At 35.9% G+C, this 27500-nt stretch overlaps 1 protein-coding gene across 1 annotated transcript in view; it reads left to right on the forward strand.

Moving 5' to 3' along the window:
- XRCC4 (X-ray repair cross complementing 4) overlaps positions 1 to 27500 on the forward strand; it is a 219507-nt gene that overhangs the window by 26892 nt on the left and 165115 nt on the right. Inside the window, 1 exon segment of the mRNA XM_028529935.2 lies at positions 1649 to 1824. Within this exon segment, the coding sequence (XP_028385736.1) occupies positions 1649 to 1824 (176 nt within the window).

Below are 27500 nucleotides of genomic sequence, written 5' to 3' on the forward strand. Positions count from 1 at the left end.
GAAGTGAAAGTAATATCTATTTCAGTGTTATGCAGAATGAAATAGATAAATGTACCCTTTAAATATAAAAGTATAGAACCATATGGTCTTTCATCTTTACGGTAGCCTGATTTGACACAGAAAACCACCCAATCACACATATTCCAAACAAATGTAGATTACACCTTATAATTTCAAAAGCAAGCAGATACTTTGCAGCTTTTGAATGGAAGAAACGTCTTCAGGTTCCATGTCTGAAGAGATAACCTGAAAACCAGAGTGGCTAATGGGAAGGAAGTACCGTGTAACTATGAGTTCATGGAATATCTGAACCACATATATGTCTAATGTCTGTGTCTGTAATACTTGAGTGGGGTAGGATATTAAGACCAAAGGCCTCTTAAGGAATTGGAGCTGAGCTCTCTACGTAAAGACAGGAACCTGGGAGTTTATCCTGCTAATGGAATAATCTTAAAACAAAACAAAACAAAACAAAATGAAAACCAAAAACTGGACTCTGGTTGGGGATGCCCCACAGGTTTGTCAATGAGAGATATGAGTGAATAACCCAACAAAAATAAGAACCTTAAGTCTGTTATGTTCGGGTGGGAGGTTTAATTTTGAATTCTTTGCCTTATATGTAAAAACCAAGCTGGGAAATTAACTTTCAAAATTGGTCTGGAATGGTGACTCCCTATAGGGACTCCAAGAAAGGCAAATAAATGAGAAACCTTCATTTAATGCCACCTCTACTGCCCAGAGCTCTTGCTACTCTGACTGAAGGAGAGCCATGCTAAAATATGGCCATGCAGAAAGGACAAGAAAAGAAGAATGATAATGTATAAGCAGATAGAAGAAATGGAATTAATACCCAGGAACCACGTATAAAAAATGATCAGAAAGATATTTTAAATATATTTAAAGCCTTCAAATATTTACAGGGAGAATGTAACAAGAACCAGGATATTATTGAAAAAAAAAAACAATTTCTAAAATTGAAAATATGATTACTGAAGTAAGTGTTATTTCTGGATGAGTAAAACATGAACTTTAAAAGTACCTAGATGAGAGAACTGGAATGCAGATCTCTAGTATAGTGTATGCTGTAGAGGAGACACTGTATATATTAGTTCCCTTTTTTTTCCTTCCTCATCACCTCCCTCCATTCACATTTCCTGTTGTTGGCACATAATGACATAAAAAGTATGAACTCCACTTCTACTTTAGTTGGACCCTGCCCATTTGAGAAATAGACAGTTGACTATTTAATCTCTTTAATAATAGGTAGGGAAGAAAGATGTAGTAAAATACTTAGCTTATTAATGATTCTAGGGAGTCATTTCTCTGGCTATGACCTAGTAGCAGGCACACAGGATAGTAGTTTCTGTGGTCATTTCTAATGCATTCATTTCATCTGAGAAGGGAAACAATAGAATGAATGCAAGGAGCCTAATGCTCTCAGGTGAGATTTGAAACTAAATGCATTTGTCAAAAATTGAGTTCAGTGAAGAGGTACAATTTGACTTAAAAATGTATGGTGTGGGGTTTGGTTTTACTTTTTAAAATTTCTGTTACATAAGTGATAAATTAATGGCAACAGGTAAAGAACTATTTTCATGTTTAGAAATGTACTTTTTATTAAAATTTTTTTTATTAATGTTTTCCATAGTTTGTGAATCAGCGATTTCCCAAGAAGCTGATGACATGGAAATGGAAAAAGAGAAATATGTTGATGAACTGAGAAAAGCATTGTTGTCAGGAGCAGGACCGGCCACTAAATACAAGTTTAATTTTTCTAAAGAGTCTTGTCATTTCTCCTTCGAGAAAAACCTGAAAGATGTTTCAGTAAGTAAAACTTTCCAAAGTGCGGTACAGTGTCAAAGCACTTATAGAGAATTATTAAAGTAACTAGCATATTATTCCCAGAATACCTCAGAAATAAAAGTTTGAAGAGTACTTGGTTTCCAAGTTGGAAGAATGCTTCAAAGTTACAGTCAGTGCTTTATCTTAATGACTTATGAAAAATAATTATTGGAGAATGTGTTTAGTTTTTAATGCTTTAAATAAGTATTTTAGAGATAATTACATGAATGAGCAGTTTTGAAAAATGAGGTCAAAAGTTTTAGACATTGAGACAAGGCCTATTGAAATAAGTGTGGGGAAATTGTGATTTTAAGAAAGAAAATAATATATTTACCTTTGAATATTTAATAATCATGACATTTTTTACTTATTAGAATATATTTGAAATTATAAAATGATATAATTAAGTACAGTATGACTTATAATTAGGAATTAAGATGTTTTATTTATATTATCAAACTTAAAAATATTAAAATAGAAATAATTCAACCCAAACTTTCTGAAACTTACATGCTTTACCAACAAGACTATCTGCTATTTGTCCTGCTTAGTTCCTATACCAATTCACACCAAGACAAATGATTTATTTATCAAAAGTATTATACTTACTGTTTCTGTATTTTACCCAAGTTTATGCAATAATTAGAGATTAAATTATTGGCACTTGGCCAGTCGTTAACCAATCAGATATGAGGTCTACAGTAGGAGAAAAGGAGGGCCGTCTTTATGACATTAAGTTTAAAGACAGTTACTGACAATTTATGCCAGAACTAAATTGAAATTTAAAAATTGTTTTTAAAAGCCTCTTTTATTCAGAATAAGTAAAGCTATTTCATCAATTAGAGATGGAATATCTGAAGGAATGAATTGAATCATTTTTTTCAAATATATATTGTCATATAGACTGAAGGGGTGTCCAACCTTTTGGTGTCTCTGGGCCACACTGGAAAAAGAGCTGTCTTGGGCCACCCATTAAATACACAAACACTAACAAAAACCAATGAGCAAAAAAAAGGTCTGTGCATAATTTTTGTGATATGCTGTACCACAGATAGGCAAAAATGTCCTCATATAATAACCCTAATTATGCAGCAGCCCTTTCGATAATCTTTTAAAATCATCAAGCAGGTCCCAAATTTGTGATCACTAATATAGAAAATGTACATATCTAAGTAATGAAATGTAATATAAAACTTAATAATAAAACTACTGTTTTAATTAAATCTATAGTTTTGTATTGGGCCTCATTCCTAACCATCCTGGGCTGCATGCGGCCCACGGTCCGAGGGTCACCTCCGATGCAGAGCATACTGCAGAGACACTGGCTTCAGTAATTACTTCTATTTAAAAGATACACGTTTTCTAATTTAGCTGCCAATGTGATTAAGTTTCAATAAGCTAAGTCCTTAAATTGATCATTTAGAATAGGTTAAGTAAGAAGGTTTGAGCTGGCTGCTGAAGTTTTATTATTTATCACAGTGTTTTTTGTACAGTTCAGTGATGCTCTCTCTCTACCACAGTACTGCTGACAGTTTCTTGTAATATTTTGAAGCAGATCATTGTCAGATTGAAAGTAATGCCATTTTCCATTCAACATTTCCATTCAATCTGTATGTAAGAACTAACATTTCATGCAGCCAGTTTCTAGTTTTCATCTGTTTTGTGTATACTGAAGCATAACAGATTCCAAGTTTCTGAGGTATCTTTGAACCCTGAAAGGCTTTGGGTATCTTTAACATGGTAAAAAGTGGGGTTTGGTACCTTGGGCATGGATGGAATACTTGCCGTGTTTGGCTGTACATCTCGTTTTGCTGCTTCTATGAAGAAAGAACTTCAAGTCCTCATGACTCATGTCTTTTACAATTGGCTTGGCATGCATCAGCATCAGAAACTGACAGTAATCCAGAAGGAGAACTTGCTCACCACCCTGAAACTATCAACTTTATCAGAGCCAAAGCCTTTAGCACTGACATTTTCAACAGGTTTTCTCAAGAAATGAAAACAGAGTAAGAGATTCCCAGTAATTGAGAAATGTGTTAGTTTCCTAAAGGATATGTTTTAAATCACTATGTTGTAGTTTAGAGAGCTGCCTCCTTATTTATTCATTTACTAACTTGCTTATTAGGGGAAAAAAGGCTGCTCTCAGAGACAAGAAGGACTTTATTCATGGTTTGGCTTACTTGGGGGATATTTTTGGATATTTGAATGAGGTAAAACTTTCAGTTCTCTCAGCCTTATGGATGCAGATGAAAATCATGAGTCCATCTGGTCAAACTGCCTTGGGAATCTTCCCATGCTGCAGGATGTGTTTCCACAAATTGAATTTCAGAGGGACAGTATCTTGTAAATTTATCTGCTGGCAAACATTTTCAGACAATTGGAAACACAGCAAAATACTTTTTTTAAGGTTAATTGTGCTTTGGTGACCTAAAGGTTTAAATAGAATTTGTAATACTTTCCTTGGTGATACAGACATCTGATTATTGCCAAACATGACCTCCTACACTTGGAATTAAAAAAAAGATGAATGTAGATTCCACTCACAAAATTGTAGTATATTCTGTTGTTTGTTGATATGAAATTACTCTCTAATGGCAAAGTGTATTCCACAACTTCTAATTATATTTGCTACTAGAGTCATAATGCTACCAGTCTGGGTTTCTAAGCATTTGTTGCCAAATTCAAGAATTTTTGTTTTTAATTCTGTGTTGGTAATCACTACACAGTATGAGCATTTCAAATATTCAAGTCATATAAGACATTTGAAATTTATAATTGTATCAAATTTTCTTTTTTTTTCTATTTTTTAAAAGAAGAGCTACTAATTTGTATATTCAAAAACTGCTTTTTGGAAATATTATCTTGCATTTTATCAGTGAAAGAATTGTCAATCTCCAAAGCAATGAAATAGTTTAAATGTATAATGTGTATGTCAATGTTTATATACATTTTGGGAAGTGGGGAGTGGGTGCATGGTTTTCATGAGATTGCTTTTGAGTTCAAAACACTCAGAATTTTATTTATGCTCTAATTGGCTTTTCTTTATGGATAATATAGATGCTTTTGTTTTAGTTTAATTCCCATTGGAATAAATGTTAAATGTCTTGCTAGATACTCTTTTTCTCTGTACAGTACAAACCTTTGGGACCATCACTGTTGCTCTTTAGTTGGCAGTAGATTGTAGTGGATAAAAGCATACTCTAGAGCCAGCAATTGGAACTCATCTCTTTTGTTAAATACTATCATCCACTCTGAAGACTACTTTGGACTTTATGTCATTGTTTTCCCTCTGCCTTTCACAATTCATACTAATTTTACAGTAGTATATGCTTTGTCATGCAAATAATATATCTTAATTAATGTCTTTCTCTTTTTTTTGCTTTCATAACTTACTCTGTTTCTTTAGAAACAATTTCATTCATGACCTAGAACCGTGCCCCCCTGCCCCCCCAACACACAAAACCCTAATAGCCCTGGCTGGGTAGCTCAGCTCAGTTACAGCATTGTCCTTTACACCAAAAGGTTTTGGGTTTGATTCCTAGTCAGGACACACACCTAGATCATGAGTTCAGTCCTAGGTCAGGACGTTTACTGGAGGGAAATGATCAATGTTTCACTCTCACATCCATGTTTCCCTCTCTCTTTCTCTCTCCTTCCCTCCTTCCTTTCTTCTCTCTCCAAAATCAATAAACATATCGTCAGGTAAGGATGAAAAAAAAAGACCTAATTATTTTTGATAAGAATAGCCTTGGGCTCATCATTTAGTTTGTTCACATTTCTCTTATCTATAAAATGTTAAAGTTATTTCTTAGGTTTATTTTAGGTCATCTAAAACAGTGTAGTTTTTTATTTTTATCTAAAAGTAGTCCTAAAGAAGGAAAGCGAGGGGATTTGAAGGAACATTAAATATGATAAGTGAAGAGACACACAACCACACACAAGAACTGATTACACTGATTACAGGTCTTTAGTTAGAATTCTGGTAAAGTCTTTTTGTATTTCCTTTCCTTTTGTCCTTCTGCCTCCACCATCAGATGTTTGCTTGGGATACAGTTTAGGTTGAAAATTTTATGACTTGAATAGCATGGAGGTTTGTTTTTCTCTGATGTAAAAATCTAAATTGGCAGTCTTGGATTAATATGACAGCTTTATGATGTTGGAGGCTCAGGTTTCTTTAATCATGTTGCTTTGTCATTTTTAACAGGTAGTTTTTATCTAATGGTCCAGATGGCTGCTCTAGCTTCATTGTTACATTCACCTTTCAGGCAACAGGATCGAATTAAAGAGAAATAAAGAGTCCTGGACCTTTTCTTTTAGGCCATCACCCTAAAATCATATGCATTATTTTTGCTCACATCCCATTGTCCAGAACTAAGTCACATGGCTTTATCTAGCTACAAGCCAGTTTGTGAAATGTGATTTCAGTGATGTTCTATGCCCAGAAATTTCCATTACTGTGTGGAGAGTGGAAGGTGGATATTGAGGGGCAGTTAGCAGTCTCTGTTAGCATTCAGGAAAGATTGAAATGTCATTCAGAAAGGCTCACTTGAATTATTATAAGGGTATTTATTTCCCTAATATTTTTATTACAAATACATGGTTCAGTCATGTTTTAGTTAAAAAAATTTTTGAACATACAGTGAAGTACAGGCTAACTATATCCCACAGTATGTTGTGACTTTTTCTTAAGTGGAAAATGAATTCAAGTTCAAACATCCTCCCTACAATTATTTAACCTATATTTCATAGATATATAAAAATCAGGTAAAATAAATTAGCCAAAAGCAGCCAAAGTTGTTTTTAAAAACAGCAGTCCAAAATTCTGTATTATTGCCATGTGTCCGTGTGGTTTAGGGGGCTTTAAATTTAAATGGCTATTTCCAGATGAAATATCAGAATTGGAGCATTTATTATGGTTCTCTGCCAAATACTTTGTCAAAAATAGTAATGACTTTCAGGTTTGTGGGAGTATGGGTTGAATTTGTGTTGTTTGAATGCCTGAAAAAAAATTGTAGTATTCTTTATTTCTATGATAAATGTATTTGTATACATCTGCCATTTTTATATTAAACAGTTTATAATTTCCTGACCTTTTTGGAATGTGGAACTAAAACAGTAATGTAAGTGGTGCAGAAATCCTATGCAAAGTATGTATTTTCTAGTTTATAGAAGAGACTCTAGAATTATTGCTTTAAAAATTAATTTTTAGTTATATGATTTTGTCTTTAAGAACTTATTTTCTTGCTTTGTTTTACTCTGATTTAGAATGTTAAAAAATATAGTAAAAAAAGGAAAGAAAAGACAAACATAAAATGGTTGGGGAAGATTTCATTCATATCTAATAAAACCATTATAAAAGCTTGAAAAAAAGAAACATCCCAAAGTCATTATATTTTAATTTTTTTCAGTTACTCTGGGATTGTTCAGGAAAGAAACAACTTATAATGAAAATAGAAGTAGAAGGTAGCATATGAAAACTATGCTGTAAAAGGCTTTTGTGTGTGAGTAATATTAATATCTGCTTGTTACTTTTCAGTTAATCTCTTAACATCTACTTTCACCTCTTCATGTGGTCTTGGCTGAGTCAGTCTTCATTTGTGAGGACTCGGATGCTGGAAGCATAAGGGAGTTCCTAAGAAAGGCAGAGGTTACGTAGGGTGGAATCCAGGCCTTTGTCTTATGAATCCAAAATCTCTTATTAAAAGTATTTTTGTTTAAGTATAATGTACGTAGAATAAAATGTACCTATGTTAAATGTACAGTTTTATCACCGTAGTTAATTCCTTCATACCTTTTTACAGTCACTCCGCAATTACTTGCTTCTGTCTCCCAACCCTGCTCACCTTCTAGGCTCCGAGCAACCACTGGGCTGTCATGGTAGATGACCTGTTCTAGAATTTCATGTAAATGGAACCACACTCCTGTGTGTAAGTTTACATAGTGTAATGTTTTTGAGGATCATCATTGCCTTGGGTAGCAGCAATTCCTTCCTTCTGATTGCTGAGTAGTATTCCATTAACAGATATACCACATTCACTATTAAATAGTATGTGGGTGGTTCCCAGTTGTGGGCTACTTTGAATAAAACAGCTGTATACATTTATGTGTAAATCTTTTCATGGTTATGTTTAAAAAATCTTTAAAACTTTATGGAATTCTTTGTATATTCGGCATCCTAGTTGCTTAATAGATATATGATTTAGAAATACCTTATTTTTGTAGGAGAAGAGGAATTAATTTTGCAGACTTTTTTCTTTTTTCTTTTAAGGACCACGCTTTTAGTATAATATATAATAAATTTATTTTCTCCTAAGTGCTCATATATGAGTTTTTTAGTTTTACATTTAGAGCCTATGATTGATTTTGACTTAATTTTTGTATATAGTGTGAGGTATGGATTGAAGTTAAATTTTTATGTAGGGATGTTTCAGATTTTTCTAGCACCATTTGTTGAATTCTGCATTGAATTTTCTTGCACTTTGTTGAAAATCACTTGACTAGATATGTCTATATACATATATAAATCTATGTCTAGACTTTGTTCTGCTCTGTGATCAATATTTATTTTGTGCAAAACCCCTAAACTGTTTCAATTACTTAGATATATATAAATCTTGAAATTAGATGATAAGTCTTTCAACTTTGTTTTTTTTCCCATTGTTGTTTTGGATATTCTATATACCTAAGGTTTTTTTTATGACATTTAGAATCAATATCAATTTCTACACATGACTGCTGAAATCTTGATTGGGAATGCATTGAATCTACAGAATGACAATGGTGGGGGGACTGCCTGAACAAATGGGGGGTGCTGGGTGGAGGGGGGACAAAGAGGGAAAAATCAGGACAACTGCAATAGTATAATCAATAAAATATAATTTTAAAAAAAACATTGAGTCTTCTGACCTATGAACAGGATATATCTCTGCATTTTTTTACAAAAGGGACTCTCAACTGGGTAGAAAATGTTGCTCTTCCAGGGACACTGGGCAATGTCTGGAGGACATTTCTCATTGCCATAGCCTGCAGCTGCTGCTAGCATCTAGTGGGTGGAAGACAGGGAAGCTGCTGAATGTCCTGCAAAGCACAGGAGAGGTTTGCACAGCAAAGAATTATTTGGTCCAAAATGTCAGTAGTGCCAGAGTTTAGAAACATGGATTGAGTACTCATTTGTTGTTTGTAGTTTGCAAAGAATAGGTCATCTTGTACCTCTTTTACTAGAGTTATCATCTTGAAATGGAAGCTGAGGTCATTGATTGGAGACCTTTCTTCTTACCTAAAAAAAGATGTTGTAGGATCTAAACTTGCTTCCTAGTGCTGCTTTAACTGCACTTCATAAATTTTGGTATGTCATATTTTTATTTTCATTTCTTCATAGTTTAAAGTACTTTTTGATATTATTTTGATACATGAATTATTTAGAAGTTTGTGATATCTGATATTTTGGATATTCCCGTTATTTTTCTGTTACTGGTTTTTAATTTAGCTTCATTGTTGTTAGAAAGCTTTATATGACTTGAATAGTTTTAAATTTATTTGGACTTGCATTAAGGCGCTGTGTTTTCTCTTCGATGACCCATGTGTATTGGAAATAAATGTTTATTCTGCTGTTGTTGGGTGGATTGTTTTATAAATGTCAGTTAGATAAGCTCATTAATCTTATAGTCTAATTGTTCCATATTGTGTATTTTACATTTACTTGGTATACCAATGAATGAGAGTGTGTTTACATCCTCAACTGTCATTATGGATTTGTTTACTTTTCCTTGAAGTACTATCAGGTCTTGCTTCATATATTTTCAGTCTTTGTTACTAGGTATAAAATATTAAAGTTTGTCATGTACTTTTGATAATTTGGTCCCTTTATCATTATGCAATGGCCTTCTAACTCTTAGTATTCTTTGAGCTAAAGTTTTACAAATTAATACTTCTACTCTTATCTTTCTGGTGGTAGGAATTACCATGGTATGTCTTTTTTTTATCCTTTTGCTCATGGGTGTTTTAGTTATTATTTAAGTAGGGTTTCTTTAAGAGGCATATAGTTTGGATTTTGCTTTTTTTGGTGGGAGGTGGGTAGTGAGTCTAGGAACGTGTGGATGTGCCACAGAAATTCAAAAAATCAGTTCTTCTGTATTTATTTACTTGCCTTCGGAAGAAGAATGCAATTCAAATCATCATACAGGAACAGCTCTGCCACCTTCTAACTATAAAAAAATCTGACTCTTTAGTATTTTGTGTTTCACATGGAATTTAGCTAACTTTTTTAACCTTTTGATACGCTTCACTCATTTCTCTCATGCTCCTCCTCCCTCTCACCCCCTGACCTCTGGGCAACAACAATCTCTTCTCTGTATCTGTGAGGAGGGGGTGTGTGTGTGTGTGTGTGTAAGATTCCACATATAAGAGAGATCAGAAGGTATTTGCCTTTGTCTGGCTCATTTAACTTAGCATAATTCCCTACAGCTCCATCCATGTTGTTGCAAATAGCAAGATTTCCTTTTATGGCTGAATAGTATTCCATTGTATATATCACAATTTCTTCATCCATTCATTCATCAGTGGACATTTATTTTGTTTCCATATCTTGGCTACTGTAAATAATGTTGCAGTGAACACTGGGGGTGCATATATTGTTTTCTTAGGTATTGCCGAATTTCCCTCCAGCAGAACTGGACCAGCCTGCATCACCAGCCAGAAAGCAACATATGAAATGATCTAGTTCCCATAGCCTCACCAACAGAACTTGCTGTTATACTTAATTGTTCGCCAACCTGATAGGTGTGAAAAAGTAACTCAATATTGTTTAATTTGCATTTCTCTAATTATGAGTGAATTTGAACACCTTTTTTTGTATGCTGTCTGTTCGTGTCTTTTTATTTTCCCTTTTATTGGGTTTTAGTCCTTTGTCTCTCAAAATTTTACCAGTTCTTTATATATTAGAGACATTAGCCCTTTTTTGGGTATTACTTATTTTTTTTTAAAATTATATTTCATTGATTTTGCTGTTGCAGTTGTCCTGATTTTCCTCTTTTTGCCCCCCTCCACCAGTGTCTCCCTCCACCCAGTATCCCCCTCTCCCTCTGGCAATCCTCACACCATTGTTCATGTCCATGGGTCATATGTGTAAGTTCTTTGGCTTCTCCATTTCCTATACTGTACTTTACATCCCCATGGCTATTCTGTAACTACCTATTTGAACTTCTTAATCCTCTCACCTCTTCATTCATTCCCCATACCCTTTTCCCATCTGGCAACCATCCAAATACTCTCCATATCCTTGATTCTGTATCTGTTCTTTCAGTTTGCTTAGTTTGTTTTTTAGATTCAATTGTTCATAGATATGCATTTTTTGCAATTTTATTGTGCATAGTTTTGGTCTTCTTTTTCTTAAAAGAGTCCCTTGAATATTCCATATAATAATGGTTTGGTCAGGATAAACTTTTTTAGTTTTTTCATATCTGGGAAGCTCTTTATCTGCTCTTCTGTTCTAAATGATAGCTTTGCTGGGTAGAACATTCTTGGTGGGAGGTCCCTGCTTTTCATGACTTTGTATACTTCTTGCCAATCCCTCCTAGCTTGCAAAGTTTCTTTTGAGAAATCAGCTAACAGTCTTATGGGAACTTCCAAAAGAAGTAGGTAACTAACTTCTTTTCTCTTGTGGCTTTTAAGATTCTCTCCTTATGTTTAACATTTGGCATGTTAATTATGACGTGTCATGAAGTGGGCCTCTTTGCATTCATCTTGTTTGGGACTGTCTGTGCTTCCTGGACTTGCATGTCTGTTTCCTTCACCAACTTAGAGAGTTTCCTTTCATTATTTTTTCAAATAGATTTCTAATTTCTTGCTCTTCTTTTCTCCTTCTGGCATTCCTATGATATGAATGTTGGACCTCTGGAAGTTGTCCCAGAGGCTGCTGATACTATCCTCATTTTTTTAAATTTCTTTTTTCTTGCTGTTCTAGTTGTTTTTTGCTTTCTTATGTTCCAAATCATTGATTTGATTCTTGCCTTTATCCCCTCTACCATTGTTTCCCTATAAATTATTCATTATTCACTTCTAACTGGATTTTTTTTATGCTGCTAAGGTCCTTACTAATTTCCTTGAGCATCCTTATCACCAGTACCCAGACCAGTTAGCTGCAAGGGTTGTGTGTGACCACTGACCACCAACCTCCACCCTCTGTGGAATACCAGCTGTGCAGAGGCACAGTGGTGGTGCTCTGATGTGGTCTGTAGCTGTACCCTGGGTACGCTGGTCCTGGGGTTTCCCTGGTGGTGCAGGCCAAGGTCAGCCCCCACCTGTGTTTTGCCTGGGGCCACCCTGCCTGACCTATAAAGCAATCTGAGATGACTGCATTTTGTGGTGGGTTTGGAGATTCTCAGGCAAAACTAAGCTGTGAATTTAGGTTGGCTGTAGCTAGTACCAGGCCTGGGACTCCCTGAGGCTAGCTATTGCTTGTTTGAGAAGATTTAGGAAGTTGTGAACCATGAGCCAAGGCCAGTCATTCATATGGAAAAGCATCTTAGGTGAGTCTGTTAGTTGGATGGGGTGGAGTCTCTGGGGATCTCCAAGGCAAGTTAAACAGTGTTGGCCAGATTGATAGAGTCTCAGATACGGCACCTACTTGTGGTCTCTGTGGCGCCCTGGGGTGAGGGGAGGGCTTAAGAAAGGGACAGTGGTGTCTGTTCACCTTGATGCTAGACACTTCGGTTTCTCCCAGTATGCCACTGGTAACTTTCAAGCTGCTACCCTGATGCTCTAGCTCAGAGGGGGGGAATCTGGGTAGCTGAGTCCATGTATGGGTTCTGTAAGAGGAACTGCTTGGGACTCTAGAAGTTTCTTCCATCTACTCAATCCCCACTGATTTTTGCAGCCAGAAGTTGTGGGGACTTATCTTCCTGGCACTGGAAGCCTGGGCTGGGAGCCCTAGTGTGGGTCTGTGACTCCTTACTCCCAAGATATCCTTCCCAGAAATTTACCCACCACATTTGAAAGTGGGACAAGACCATTCAAGTCTACACCCCTCCTACCAGTCTGGATGGCTGTGGTTTCTTTAATTCCATAGCTGTCAGGCCACCATTCAACTTGATTTCTAAAGGTTCTGAGTGATGGTGGTTCTATATTTTAGTTGCAGTTTTGATGTGGTTGAGTGAAGAGGCGAGCCACGTCTGTCAACATGACTGTCTTGACCGGCAGTTGGGTATTACTTACTTTAAAGTGCTATAGTAAAATTTATTCAGTCAGTCTTTGATATTAACTTTCCAAAACATTAATCTGGAACAAGTCAGCTCTCAGGTATTTTGGATAAACAGTCTTGTAGTGAAAAATAAAATAATGCTGTTTTAATCTCGTTGTGACAGAAAATGAATCAGAGATCTTGGTTACTTCGCATGGTTCCTGTTATTATTCAAATACCTTTTACCTATACTGTGCTATGGGGAGTGTTTATTTTTGTGCGTGTGTAGAAGTGCCTTACCCTTCAAGAAGTTTTCACTTACTGTCTCCTTTTGTAAATAACTTATTGCCTTTCTTTGTATTCCTGTAGGTTTTCTATATTTAATAGTTCTATTTAAATTTAGTTGTGTTCAGCTATCATGGCTTCCTAATGTTTGGGACTTTGGAATTGTTACATTTCACTCTTTTACTCTGCTTAATAATGAAAGTACCAGCATGTGCCATATGTTACGCTACATACTACCCTAACGGTTTTCTCAAATAGGTCCTGTTATCATCTCAGTATTATGGATGGATATTAACTGTTAGAGAGGAAAGTAACATTCAACGTATGTACCTTATGCAAAGCCAAGTAGCTAATAAGTGGCAGGCTGAGATTGTGACCTCAGAGCATATGGGGGGGGAACTATCAGACTATATTTAATGTCACTTAATTTTTTATGTAGTTAATGTGCTCAAATTTTTATTGATTTGATATTAAAGTTCTGTGGCATTCATAATATTCCATTTGTACATTTGGGAGGGCCTTGGCTCACGGAGCAGCAGTTGAAGGAAAGAGCTGGCAAGACAAATTGTACATCCACGTGCAGCCAGTGTACACTGAGCTGTATTGGTCAAGTGTGAGGCTCTTTGAAATTTTGGCAGTGTAAGTGTCCTTGCATATTAAGAAATAATCCACTTCTGATTACATTGACACAAGGAGCCCATTCTGTACATGGCTACTGGTTGGATGACGTCCTGGAGTCACCCATTTCCTGTGTGTGTTGTTTCACAGTTAATTCAGAGATCCAGTTGTGATCTTATTTTTGTTTAAAGTGCTAAGTATTAGACATTATAAAAATTTCCTTCAAGGACATTACCTGTTTAAATCATTTTCACAAATCCTTGGTTAGCATAAATGTTTTTCAATGGATTTGTTTGTCAGTTTTATATGTGATGCTTATGATACAATTTATATTATTCAGCCAATCTGACTTGATGCCACTGAAATACAGAGATTTGAATAGTTATCAGTAACAGAATACTGTTTGATGAAAAATGATAAACTTTTTTTTGTATATTATATATAGGCTCCTTATAACCCTATGGAATAGATATAATTATTTGTTAGAGTGATTCAAAGATTAAGTGATTTACCGAATTCCTCCTCTGGTGCTACCTTGATATTTGGAGGATCAGTTTGGTCAGGTTTTTTTTTTTTTTTTTTTTTTTTAAATAATCATTATACCAAAAATACTAAGCTACAGTAAGGTCTGTTGTACATATAAATGGAATGAAAATATAGAAATGTAATATAAGAACATTAAGTTACTTAATTATAAAGATACTCAGTAATTTTTATCACAAGTCCAAGAAACTTGATTAAATTATCTCTTAATTTATTAAAATACTACCAAAAGCAAAATTTTTTCATGATATTGTGGGATTGATAGTTACCATTTCTTTTGTTTCTTATGCCTCTTTTGATCCATATGTTCATCTGGTATCATTTCCTTTCAGCCTTAAAGAAGTCCCTCTAGTTGCTTACTTAAAAAATGTATTTTGGTGATTATGCTATTACAGTTGTCCCAATTTTCCCCCTTTGCTTGCCTCCACCCGGTAGCTCCCATTTCCTCCAGCAATCCTCCCCATTAGTTCATGTCAGTGGGTCATACATAGAAGTTCTTTGGCCACTCCATTTCCTATACTGTTCTTAACATCCCCCTGTCTATTCTGTACCTACCAATTTATACTCTTAATCCCTGCACCTTTTGCCCTTCTCCCCCTTCCCTTTCCCAACTGATAACCCTCCAAAAGATCCCTGTATCAGTGATTCTGTTTCTGTTCTACTTGTTTGCTTCATTTGTTTTTTAGATTTATTGTTGATTGTTGTGAATTTATTGCCATTTTTGAGGCCAGTGCCTTATCCATTAGGTAACTGGGGGTTCTTTATTGCCATTTTAACATTCATAGTTTTGATTTTCTTCTTTTTCTTAAATAAGTCCCTTTAACATTTTATATAATAATGGCTTGGTAGTGATGAGCTCACTACCAAGTGAGCTCATCTTTATCTTGTCTGGGAAGCACTTCATCTGCCCTTAAATTCTAAATGATAGTTTCAGTGGATAGAGTAATCTAGGATGTAGGTCCTTGCTTTTTATCACTTTGAATACTTCTTGACAGTCCCTTCTAGCCTGCATAATTTCTTTTGAGAAATCAGCTGACAGTCTTATGGGAACTACTTTGTAGATAACTCGCTTTTTCTTTGCTGCTTTTTAGATTCTCTCTTTATCTTTAACCTTTGGCATTTTAATTGTGATGTGTTTTTATGTGTTACTCTTTGTGTCCATCTTGTTTGGGACTCTCTGTGCTTCCTGGACTTGTATGTCTATTTCCTTCACCAACGTAGGGAGGCTTTCTTTCATTATTTTTTCAAATAAATTTTCAATTTCTTGTTCTTTCTCTTCTCTTTCTGGCACCCCTGTGGTTCAAATATTGGTACATTTGAAGTCCCAGAAGCTCCTTAGCCTATCCTCGCTTTTTTAAATTATTTTTTCTTCTTGCTGTTCTGATTGAATGCCTTTTTTCTTCCTTATGTTCCAAATCATTGATTTGATTGTCCTCTTCATCCATTCCACTGTTGAATCCCTATAAATTGTTCTTTATTTCATTTAGTGTAAGCTCATTTTTGCCTGGGCCTTTTTTTTGGGTGTTGAAGTACCCAGTGAGTTCCTTGAGCATCTTAATAACCAGTGTTTTCGACTTGGCATTTGATAGATTGCTCATCTCTATTTGTTTAATTCTTTTTCTGGAGTTTTGTTCTGTCCTTTCAGTTGGGCCACATTTCTTTGTCTACTCATTTTGGCAGCCTCCTTGTGTGTGCTTCTATGTATTAGGTAGAGCTGATTTGACTTCCTGTCTCACTAGCATGGCCTATTGTAGAAAAGTGCACCTATAGGTTGGATGGGGCGGAGCCTTAGGTAATCACCAGGGCATGGCAACCGTTTGTGTGAACCAGTTTTATGGAGTCTCATATGGTGTCACCATTCTGTGGCTCTGTGTTGGGGAGAGGACGTTGCTTCTGCCTGGCCTCTGAAGTTTTTTCCAGGAAGAAGCTGTCCCCTGCACTCACACTGATGCCAGTCACTTCAATTTCTCCCCAGATGTCACTGGTGCCCTTCCAGCTGCTGCCCTAGTACTGAAATTCAGAGGGAATGGGCCTGCATAAGTCCTAAGTCTGTTTTGGGCCCTGTAAGAGGAGACTACTAAAAATCCCACAGTTTCTTCCATTGCCCCCAATCCCACTGGTTTTTACAGCCAGAAGTTGTGGGGACTTACCTTCCTCACACTAGAACTGTAGGCCTGGGCAGTCTCATGTGGGGCTGGGATCCTTCATTCCCGAGGTATCCCTCCTGAGTTTTATCCACCACACATGCGTGGGTGACTGCCTGTTCTATCTCCGTGCCCCTGTGCCTCTTCCAGTGTCTCTGCATCTCTACCCCTCCTACTCCTCTGGATGAATGTGACTTTAATTCTTGATTGTTGGACTTCCATACAGCTTGAATTTCTGACAGTTTGGGATGATGTTTGTTTTGTAGTCCAGTTGTGTTTTTGCTGTGGTTGTGCAAAGAGGCAAGCTGTGTTTACCTATACCTCCATCTTGACCTCACATACTGTCTAGTATTTCTTACAGTGTAGGTTTGTTGGCAGTATGGTCTCTTAATTTTATTTTAGCTGAAATTTGCTTAATTTTTCTTCAATCAAGAGGAATCTTTTTTTTTTTTTTGGACAAAGGAATCTGGATTGACTTTTTTTGTTGTCTTTTATTTTAGGAATTTCTCAGTGTTAATTTCTTTTTTTTCTTTGTTGTTTTTGATGAAAAATTATTTTTCGTTTGAATTAAATTATAGTTCTCTTGTATGTAATATGTTTTTCCTGGTTGCTTTTGATATTTTGTTTTTATCTTTGGTTTTCAACAATTTGGCTATGATATGCCTAGGAGTGAAATTTTAAAATATGTTTTGTAGGGGTTCCTGATTCTTGAGTTTGTAAATTTATGTATTTCACTAAAATTGGGAAATACTTGGCCATTATTTCTCTATATATCATCTTATTCTCTTGTTTTTTTTTCTTCTGAGACTTCACCTAAAGGTTCCTGAGTCTCTGTTCATTTAAAAAAAAACCCTGTCTCTGTTTTTCAGATTAGATCGTTTATATGATCTTTCTTCCAGTTCATTGTCTCTTTTTTCATCTCAATCCAGTGATTTTTAAAATTTAATATTTTTAAATTCAGTATTTCCCTTTGGTTCTTTATAACTTTTATTTCTCCACTGAGGTGTTCTGTCTTTTTATTTATTATGATCATTTTACTTTAAATCCTTGCTATAGTTACATTAGCTGATTTAAAATCTTTGCTTATTTTAACATCTGGATAAATTATGTCACTTCCGATTATATGCATTATAGCTTTAATTTTTTTTTTATTTCTTGAGAAAATTCAGAATTTTTCCTGGACATTGTGAATGATATATTACAGAAAATGGATTCTGTTATACTCATTTGAAGAACAGATTTTTTTTTTTTGCCTGTTTGTTTTTTGTGTCAATTAACTTGTCTATATCCCAACTTCAAATTCTGTTTCTCATGTAGCAGGTGTTAACAAAAATATCAGGTCAGTTCTTTTAACCCTAACAGGGCCAGTTAGAGTCTGCCACGTACTTGATTTCGGGACTAACAAGAGATTTGAACAGTTTTTCCATAGAATTTAGAGCTTCCCTTCTCTGGTTCTCTCCTTTCCAGCATTCTCCCTCTCTCTTTCTTGCTGCTGTTTCCCAGACCCTATTCTCCAGGTCTATGAGAGAGTAAGCCTACTGGTGTCTATCACATTTTGGCTGTTCTTTATGGCTAGGTTTGGGGTCCTCACTCAGGCCAACAGCCATAACAATGGAAGTTTTATTTATTGTGATGCTCCCTCCCCCCCACCACCTTTTTTTTCCAGATTCAGCCTACTTTAATTAACTTCTTTGTGCTTTCAGGTCTTTTAAAAATATTCTGTTTAGAGTTTATGTTGTTATCTGTGTGGTCATAGGTTGGTCCCATGGGAGCTATCTGACCATGTCTGGAAGTGGAGATCTGTACATAGCTTTTGAGCTCCCCAGTGCCTCACTGTCTCATGGCTTTTCTTATGTCAGCAAAAGTATGTTTATATTGCTGCACTTTTTGTTTGCTCAGAAGTTGGTGCTGTGGCCTAATTCCTTAACATTAGTCTTTCTGATGTCCTAGTTTATGCCTTGTGTAATTAAAGTCATGCTTGCATTGCAAAGTAGAAAAAATTTCCAGAGAAAGTGAGTACTGGTATTGACATCAGAAGAGTTTTATGCAATGATAGTAAACAAAGGGCCACTTAGGCTGAACTTCAGGAAAAAGTATCTAATGGTAAGATTTGTGAGACTGAACAGTCTGGCAAAGTGACTTTCTCTGAGCTATTTCATACTGAATTGGAAAAGTCAGGGGAAAACAGGTAGTAAGCCCAGGTCATGTATTGGCAGATGGATAGTTTGTATGAAGTCATATTTACCCTTCCCAGTGGCTATTTGACTGTGTGGTCATTAGCAGGGAAGGCGTTCAGGTTTTACATTATTAATATGAGTGTCTGAAGTAGGTTGAGAAAATGGATAAGCTGTTATCTAAACAGCTTGTAATTTATAAAAAGAAATAATATGCTAGAAATAATATGCTGGAAAAGAAGAAATAATATGCTATTTATTTTTATATGTTTCTTCATAAAGTTCCATGACACCAAGTCTTGAATTATGTCGTTTATCACTGTATTCCTAATTCCCAGGGTTGTGTCTGGCATAGAAGGCATTCAATAGGTATTACTATTTCTCATACTTTTATTGCACTTTACTAAATAACTATACACTCTAAAATAGATGTCAGTTATTGAAGTGACAAGGTTGATGTTTTACATTATTTCTCTTCTCCTTCTCTGTTTCCCTTCTTTTTCCCCTAAGTCCAGAAGCCTGAATTTAAGGTGTTCAGGTGTTCTTTGTGGTTCGGTGACAACTCACTGCAAGAGAATAGAAGATCAAAGTATTTGCAAGAAGCGAGAATATTATTCAAATTGGTTGATTTACCAGATTTAAAGTCACATAGTTCTGGCTTTGATTTCTGGATGATATTATACTCTTTTGTAACCTTTGAAAACTTTCCTAATTTCTCCGAACCTCTCAGTTTTATACTTAAAAAAGTGTGGGTAATTATATGCCTATTTCATTATAGCAAATGTGAGTTGAAAATGAGATTAGTGTATAAAATTGTTTAGCACCATACCAGCTATACAGTAGTCACTCAATGAGTGACAGCTGCTATTTTATGGTGGTTATTCTACTCATCTTAATCTCTGTAGCTTCTCCCTTCTTTCTTTTTAGATAATTTTATATTTTAACATGGCCCAGTTACTTGCTCTGTGACCTGGGACCTCTTCTCCTAACTTTTGATCCTCAGTTAAATTGTTTATGACATGAGTAACTGAATTAACTCAGAGTTTCTCCCTTGCACCCTGTCTGATTGGCGGGAGCCTCTCAGAGCACTGTTCTTCAAAGTGTTCTGGGGCTACCGGCACGGTTCACTGGAAGATGTCGAAATGGTAAGAGCCTGTGAACCGGATCTGACATTAGTCACCTGTTCATAGCCTCAGTCTTTGACTTTCAGTAAATGAGAAAGTAAAAACAAGTTTTTAAAGATATGTTTATATAACTTCACATTTTAAAAAATACTTATCGAGTACCCACTTTATATAATGCATTGTGTTAAGTACTTCCTTTAGGTCTGTGAAGAGTGAAGGTATCAGTGAGTAAATGATTTTTCCTGGAAGAGATATCTTAAGTAGGATATTCAGTGTAATAAAATGATGATGATGATGAGAAATTGTAGTGAAGACCACAAGAAAGGAGTAAAGAAATTTTATCAAATATACTCCAAATGAAGAGATATGCTTATTTATTTATTTAAAGTATTTTTTATTGATTATGCTATTAGAGTTTTCCCAATTTTTCTCCCTTTATCCCCTTCCACCATGTCCCCCCACCCTTCCAGCATTCCTCCCTGCCTTAGTTCATGTTCATGAGTTGTACATATAAGTTCTTTGAGTCCTCTGTTTCCTATACCATTTTTATCTCTCCCCATCTATTTTATGCCTGCTAATTATGCTTCCTCTTCCCTGTACCTTTTCCTCCCATTCCTCCCTTCCCCCTCCCCACTGAAATTCCTCTGTGTGATGTCCATTTCTCTGATTCTGTTCCTGTTCGGGTTGTTTGCTTAGTTTTTGTTTTTGTTGTTTTTCTTTTAGGTTCATTTGTTAGTAGTTGTGAGTTCGTTGTCATTTTATTGTTCATGTTTTTAATCTTCTTTTTCTTAGATAAGTCTCTTTAACATTTCATATAATAAGGGCTTGGTGATGATAAACTCCTTTAACTTGACCTTATCTGGGAAGCACTTTATCTACCCTTCCATACTAAATGAAAGCTTTGCTGTATAGAGTAATATTGGATGTAGGTCCTTGCCTTTCATGACTTCAATACTTCTTTCCAGCTCCTCTTGCCTGCAAGGTTCTTTTGAGAAATCAGTTGATAGCCTTATGGGAACTCCTCTGATAGCCTTATGGGAACTCCTCTGTAGGTAACTCTCTCCTTTCCTCTTGCTGCTTTTAAGATTTTCTCTTTGTCTTTAATCTTGGGTAACTTAATGATGATGTGCCTTGGTGTGTTCCTCTTTGGGTTCAGCTTCTTTGGAACTCTCTGGGCTTCCTGGACTTCCTGGAAGTCTCTTTCCTTTGCCAGATTGGGGAAGTTTTCCTTCATTATTTGTTCAAATAAGTTTTCAATTTCTTGCTGTTTGTTGTTATCCTTCTGATACCTCTATAATTCGGATGTTGGAATGTTTCAGGTTGTCCCAGAGTCCTCAGCTTCTCTTCATTTTTTCTGGATTCTTACTTCTTCGTTCTGATCCAGTTGGAGTTTATTCTTCCTTTTGTTCTAGATCATTGCTTTGAATCTTGGTTCCTTCTTGTCACTGTTGATTCCCTGGATATTTTGCTTTATTTCATTTTGGGTATCTTTCATTTGTTCTTTTATTTTTCGACCAAGCTCAATCAGTTCTGTGAGCATTTGATTACCAGGGCTTTAATTTCTCCATCAGATAGGTTGGCAATCTCCTTATCACTTAATTTGAGGTTTTGCCGTGTTCTTTCATTGGGCCATATTTCTTTGTCTTGGTGCAGTCTGATAAGTTGTAAAGGGCGGGCCTTAGGTATTCACCCAGGCAGGGCAACCCTCTTTGCTGAGCTGCCAGTCTGCTTGTTTCTTTAATTCCTTGGTTGTCGGAGTCCCATGCAGTTTGATTTTGGGGTGCTTTTGGTTGTTTATTGATTTTAGATTGGTTGTTATCCTTCTTTGGTTGTGCGAGGAAGTGCAGTGTTTCTACCTATGCCTCCATCTTGGAAGGACCTGAGATATGCTTTTTAACAGAGTATTTCACAAACTGTAAGAATTTCAGTTCCAACCAGCAAAAGCAATAGTTTATGATATTTTATTTTTGCACAATTACACAGTTAGCCCTATCCAAAACAAGAATTTATTAAGTCAGAATATTGAGACATGGTATATAGTGTACATTGTATTTAATTATCAGATAATATCATTGATATGTTTATATGGCCATCTTCATTTATATTTTTATTTCCTATTGCCTTCTGAATCTATCAGAGAGTTTCATCAATTCACTAATGGTTCTTTTAATGGGTGTTGGAATGTGAGAGAGGTTTCCTTTTTACATGGTGATTGGGGTTCCTTGACCCAAATCTAAGCTTGGTCTACCACTAAGGCCTGACCCAGTACATGCTTTTACTTTCATTAGGCTATTGTAGATGGTAATAACCAGGGAATTGTATATTTAACCTTTTACTTATTAGTTTGTATTTCTTTCTGCATGAAATGAGGCAACTTCCCAGGAGTTGTGTCCTCTAAATTCCATTGACAACTTTTACCTTTAGTGGTAACTGATTGCAGCATAACAGCTGCTCCATACCATGGATGTAGCCAACCAGTAATAGAATGATTTTCATCTCTTGACCTTTTATTCTTTCTTTGTCCCAAACCGCATGTTTCTTTGAGTCAGGGCTGTTCTGGCAAATCCCACCACTTAAATGAGGTTCCTGGACTCAATTCTCACATGGGGGATTGGGGTAGGGATTGCCCATACACCACCTCAAAATTCCCAGACACCCACAAGGTATCTAAGAATTCAACTCGATTCTGACACTATCTACTGGGCTGTAGCATCAGATTACATAGGTTAAGCATTCAGTCCTACAAGACTTCTCCCTGCCCTGCACCACTTCCCTCCCAGCCACCCCCTGCCCAACACACATGCACTTCAGGCACCAGCCACAAGTCCAGCTCTTAGCTGTGTTGCTAACCAACTAACTATAGATTGGAGGTTCCAACCACCCACTCCAACTCAGAATGCTAATTGAAAGTCCAGGTTATTACTTTTCCTTAAGACCAACTGACTGTAAATCAGAGGATTTTACAATCCCCTCCTTGAGTTTGATTAATTTGCTAGAATGGCTCGCAAAACTCTAGAAAACATGTTACATCTAGGTAATGAATTTATTATTAAATGATATTAAAGGATCAACACCTAGGTGAAGAGGTAATAGGACAAGGTCTTGCACAAAGGAGGTTTTGTCTTCTGTGGGGCTTGGGTTCCTGAAAGAAGCCACATGGAAGTGTTTGGGTATTCCCCAAAGTGGAAGCTCACTGAAAAAAGGACCAATGCACTGTCCTGGGTTTTTCATGGAGGCTTCCTTACACAGTCATGGTTGACCAAGTCAGTGATTTTCAACCAGTGTGCTGTGAGCATTTTGAAAACATGTATAATTGACTATTTGTTCAGGGGGCATGGATCTCTTTTCCTTTAGGCTGTCAAGTCAAAAATGACAACAGCCAACGCAACAGCTATCTGGCGTGCATGAATAGCTGTGTAGCTATTTTTTGTCAGATTGGCAAAAATATATTATTTGGTGTGCCAAAGAATTTTAGTAATTAGTTTATGTGTGCCATGAGATGAAAAAGGTTGAACATTCCTGGACTAAGTCATTGCCATTGGCAATTGAACTCACCTGTCCTTTTGTCCTCCTTGGAGATCCTGGGGTGGGACTGAAGTTTCCGAAATCTCTAATCACTTGGTTGGTTCTCCTGGCAACTTGTATCCACCCTTTCAGCAGGTCCTAAAGTCACCTAAATTAACATAACAAAAGACGCCTTTATTACTTTGAACGCTTATGAAATCCCCAGGGTCTGGGGAGCTGTGAGCCAATAATTGCTGAAGAAGACCAAAGTTCTTACAAATCACAATATTGCACATTGTGTTCTTCTGTCCACAGACTTAATGTAGCACTCTTGTTCTCTCTAGTTAATCAGGTTTAGCACGTATTCTTCAAATGACTGAACCATATTGAAGCATGTTGCATTATCTTACTTTTTGATTGTCTTTGAGGTACAGGAAATACATGTAACGGATATGTCATGACATGTTAGACTTTGTTACGTGTTATACTTTAATAGTAGCATAATGATTAAAGTCATCTTTAAAGCAAAAGAAATAATTCATTCAACACAACACACTCCAAATATATCTAGCATTCTTAATTATAATTATTGCTCTTCTTTTAGTCTTTTGAAGCAGTGATCAAAGAAGTTGCATTTCTGTGTGACTCAGTATTTTGAAGTATTCACTCCCAACCAAAGTAAGATTTCATCAAAAGAGATGGTGTTGTTAGAACTGATTTATAACTACACTGATATGCTAACCCACTAAGCTGCTGTTTGGCCGGTTGTGAATGTTCAATATGGGAGCACTTTTTTAGGGTTTTGAGTTATAAGAGCAGAGGGTGTTGTTTATTTCTATTAAAATAACAGTTTGTTTGGTATACTGTGTGCTAACCCAGCTGCAAGGCTAAAATGTGCCACCCACGGAGAGTCCTGTGAGGGCTCACTGAGGCTTGGCTGCCTCAACTGCTGCCGCCTAAACAAATAGACTGCCGATTCTGTGATTTAGTGCTTGATTGAAGTTACGTAAGTTACGTAGGAATGAATCTTTCCAAGCGCATGAATTGCTGAGATTTTGTATAAAAAAATAAAAATAATAAAAGCAGGAAGAACCTTCTTTGATATAAATTTAAAATCTGACAAACAGAATCTTAAATAGTAGCTAAATTATAACATGTTTTAAATGTTAGTATGGCAAACATTTTAAATGCTATCTAGATAACTTTCTATACAAAGCTGTCATTTTTTAATAAAATATTGTGTTGCATATCTTCATGTTCTGACACTGCAGTAGGATTTTGGGAATATTAGAAAAAGCAGCTATCACTCTGATATCAATTTTATTGAGTAGCCTTGAATGATGCAAATTTATAGCAATCTATCATAATAAAATAAGTGTTTTACCTTGCAGGGAAAGCCTTTCGGTGTTAAAAGCTTCCTAAGCACAATTTAGTAGATCAAGGCTTGCTTCAGTGGTAATACAACTGTGTGGTCTGATGTATAGTGTTTGCATAGCAGAGGTCACTTGGAGTTCAGAGAGTTTCCCAGGTACTTCAACTAACTGTTGAATTAAGGGTAAAAAAGTGTGTTTAAAGATGAAGTTATATTTTTGCAGAAAATACAGATGCACTAAAGACACTTAAGTGACTATTCACTTCCCGAGATTCAGTGTGAACACACACACAGGCATACATGCAGGTTGTTGCACTTATGGTCTGTGAACAATGAGAAAGATTGTCGGACTTGTGGGCTGTGAAATTATTTTATAAATATATGCTAACTTTTTGAAAATGAATTTTCTGTTCTGTTATACAGCTGTAAATTAGCGTGAAGTATCTCCAGGATTTATTGTGGCGGGAATTTTTCCCTCCATGATAAAGATACGAGGGAATTGTATATTTGTATAATTCATAGTCTGCTGGTCAAGAGGATTTTTTATACTGAAATATACATCTTATAAATTGAGTTTGTGTGTTCTTTTAATATAGCAAGTTAGTCTATTCAAGGGACATGTGTAAAGGACCCGTGGACATGGACAGTGGGCTGGGGATTTACTGTGGGAGCCGGAGGCGGTCAGGGCAGGGGAGAACAAGGTGGGAAAAATTGGGACAACTGTAAGAGAACAACAATAAAATAAAAAATAAAATAAAATAAAACCCAAATTCCTATATAGCCATTCTTATATAAACATAGGTGTGTGGCACTTTTTAAGCATTTTGTTTGCCAATGCCTTCAACAAAAAGTGGTAAGTTAAGTGAAAATGAGTTAGGATAAATCATGGTGGATTATTTTACAATTATAGTGGAGGGCTAAATATTTAAGTCAGAGTCCAAGATAATGGTTGAAATTAGTCAGGATTATCCTTGAAAGTCATTTAACTTGCCATTAAGTATAATATCCATGGTACTACCAATAAGTTCAACACAAGTAGCTTTTCCTGTAGTGATAAAATATGTTGGTGCTCATTTTACTGACCACTGGTTAAAAAAGCTACCGTTAATTTAGGTGCTATGTTGTATGAAAAATATTTGTTTGTACTGTTTTCATAAGCCTGTAGAATTGATTTTGCTTATACTAAGTATGCATATGATGTAACTTCAATTTACTGCTTGTGGTGATAGCCTAAGGTAGGGATTTACAAAATGTTGCCAATATGTAATGAGAATAGCATGTGCTTTGGTGATAGATAACTCTTGGTTCAAATCTAGTCTTTTCATTCAGTGTGTGGCTTATGGCATTTTATTAAACTTTTCTGCTTTAGCCCACTTGAAATGGGAACAGTAATATTTCTCTGATGGTGTTTGAATTGGCCTAGGAAAAGTTGGCATCAACTCTATTTCTGTTTTCCTTTTCTATCTCACCATGAATGTAACTACAAGCAATTTTGAAAGTAACTAGAATTACATTGGTTATTTAAAATGTATGCAATTTATAGATAAAGCCTTATTAAAACAAAATAATTTGTTATTAGACATAATAATCTGTATTTGCTTCCTACTTAAAATATTTTAACAATCCTCAGAAGCTTTCTGATAAAATTAAACTTTTTAGCTTGGCATCTGAGACCCTTTATGATGTTTTTCTTCTACTCTCCCTGTCTCCCTTCACCAAGGAATTCTTTCAGTTTTCGCTACTAGTTCTCTCACTACCCTTCTCCTGACTGTCTTCTTGTACTTTGAGACTGAGCTCAATTATCAGCACATGCCCCTTGGTTTCTCAAGCCATGCACAGTATTTCATTAGCACCCTGTATGTTGACATAGGTATTGTCATTATTTAACCCATCTCTCTGAAATGCTGTGCTTTACTTTATTTGAACTCATGGACCATATATACATAGTACTTAGCGTAAATGCATGATTAGGTCATTGATCAATGTTTCGCTCAATTAAAATGTGGTATTTTTGAAAACAAAAACTAGAGAAATGTTTATATTAGCACTGCCATGTTCCTCTGGGATAGGTTTTGAAACTCTCAGTTTTCATTTGAAAACTAAACTAAATGCTTTTATGGACAGTCAAGTTTCTAATAGCATCGTATTTTTATGTTATAAACTAAATATCTTTGCTCTTTGACAAGTAATAGCTTTTCATGAACGAAACAGGCTTGAAAATATCTTGAAATGCTTTACTTAGAGGGTTAATGACTCTTGTAAATCTATCAGTCTATCAGTGTCGGAAGGAAAAATAACATCAGAAGATCTATCAGAGCATGCAGATGTGTTGGTTATAAGCAGCTGTGGTAATGCTATAATCAGGAGACAGCCATTCCATCCTTTATAGATCCATGGGAGTGGTTTTCTCATGAATATGGGTGTTATTTTAGAAAAAAAAATTGAGATTTGTTTTTCTAAAACATTAGCACATTAGGCCAGGGTTGGTAAACTACCATTTGTGGGTCAAATTCCACTTGCCTCGTTTTGTAAATAAATTTTATTGGAACACAGACACACTCACTGGTTTCCATGTTGTCTGTGGCCACTTTTGTACATGATCAGGAATGAATCATTGTGACAGACAACCATGTGGCCCTCAAAGCCTAAAATATTTATTATTTGACCCTTAACAGGAAAAGTTTGCTGACCCTTGAATTAGTCATTTTACCAAATTTA

Source organism: Phyllostomus discolor, chromosome 3 (genome assembly GCF_004126475.2).
Source record: "Phyllostomus discolor isolate MPI-MPIP mPhyDis1 chromosome 3, mPhyDis1.pri.v3, whole genome shotgun sequence".
Classification (NCBI taxonomy): Eukaryota; Metazoa; Chordata; class Mammalia; order Chiroptera; family Phyllostomidae; genus Phyllostomus; species Phyllostomus discolor.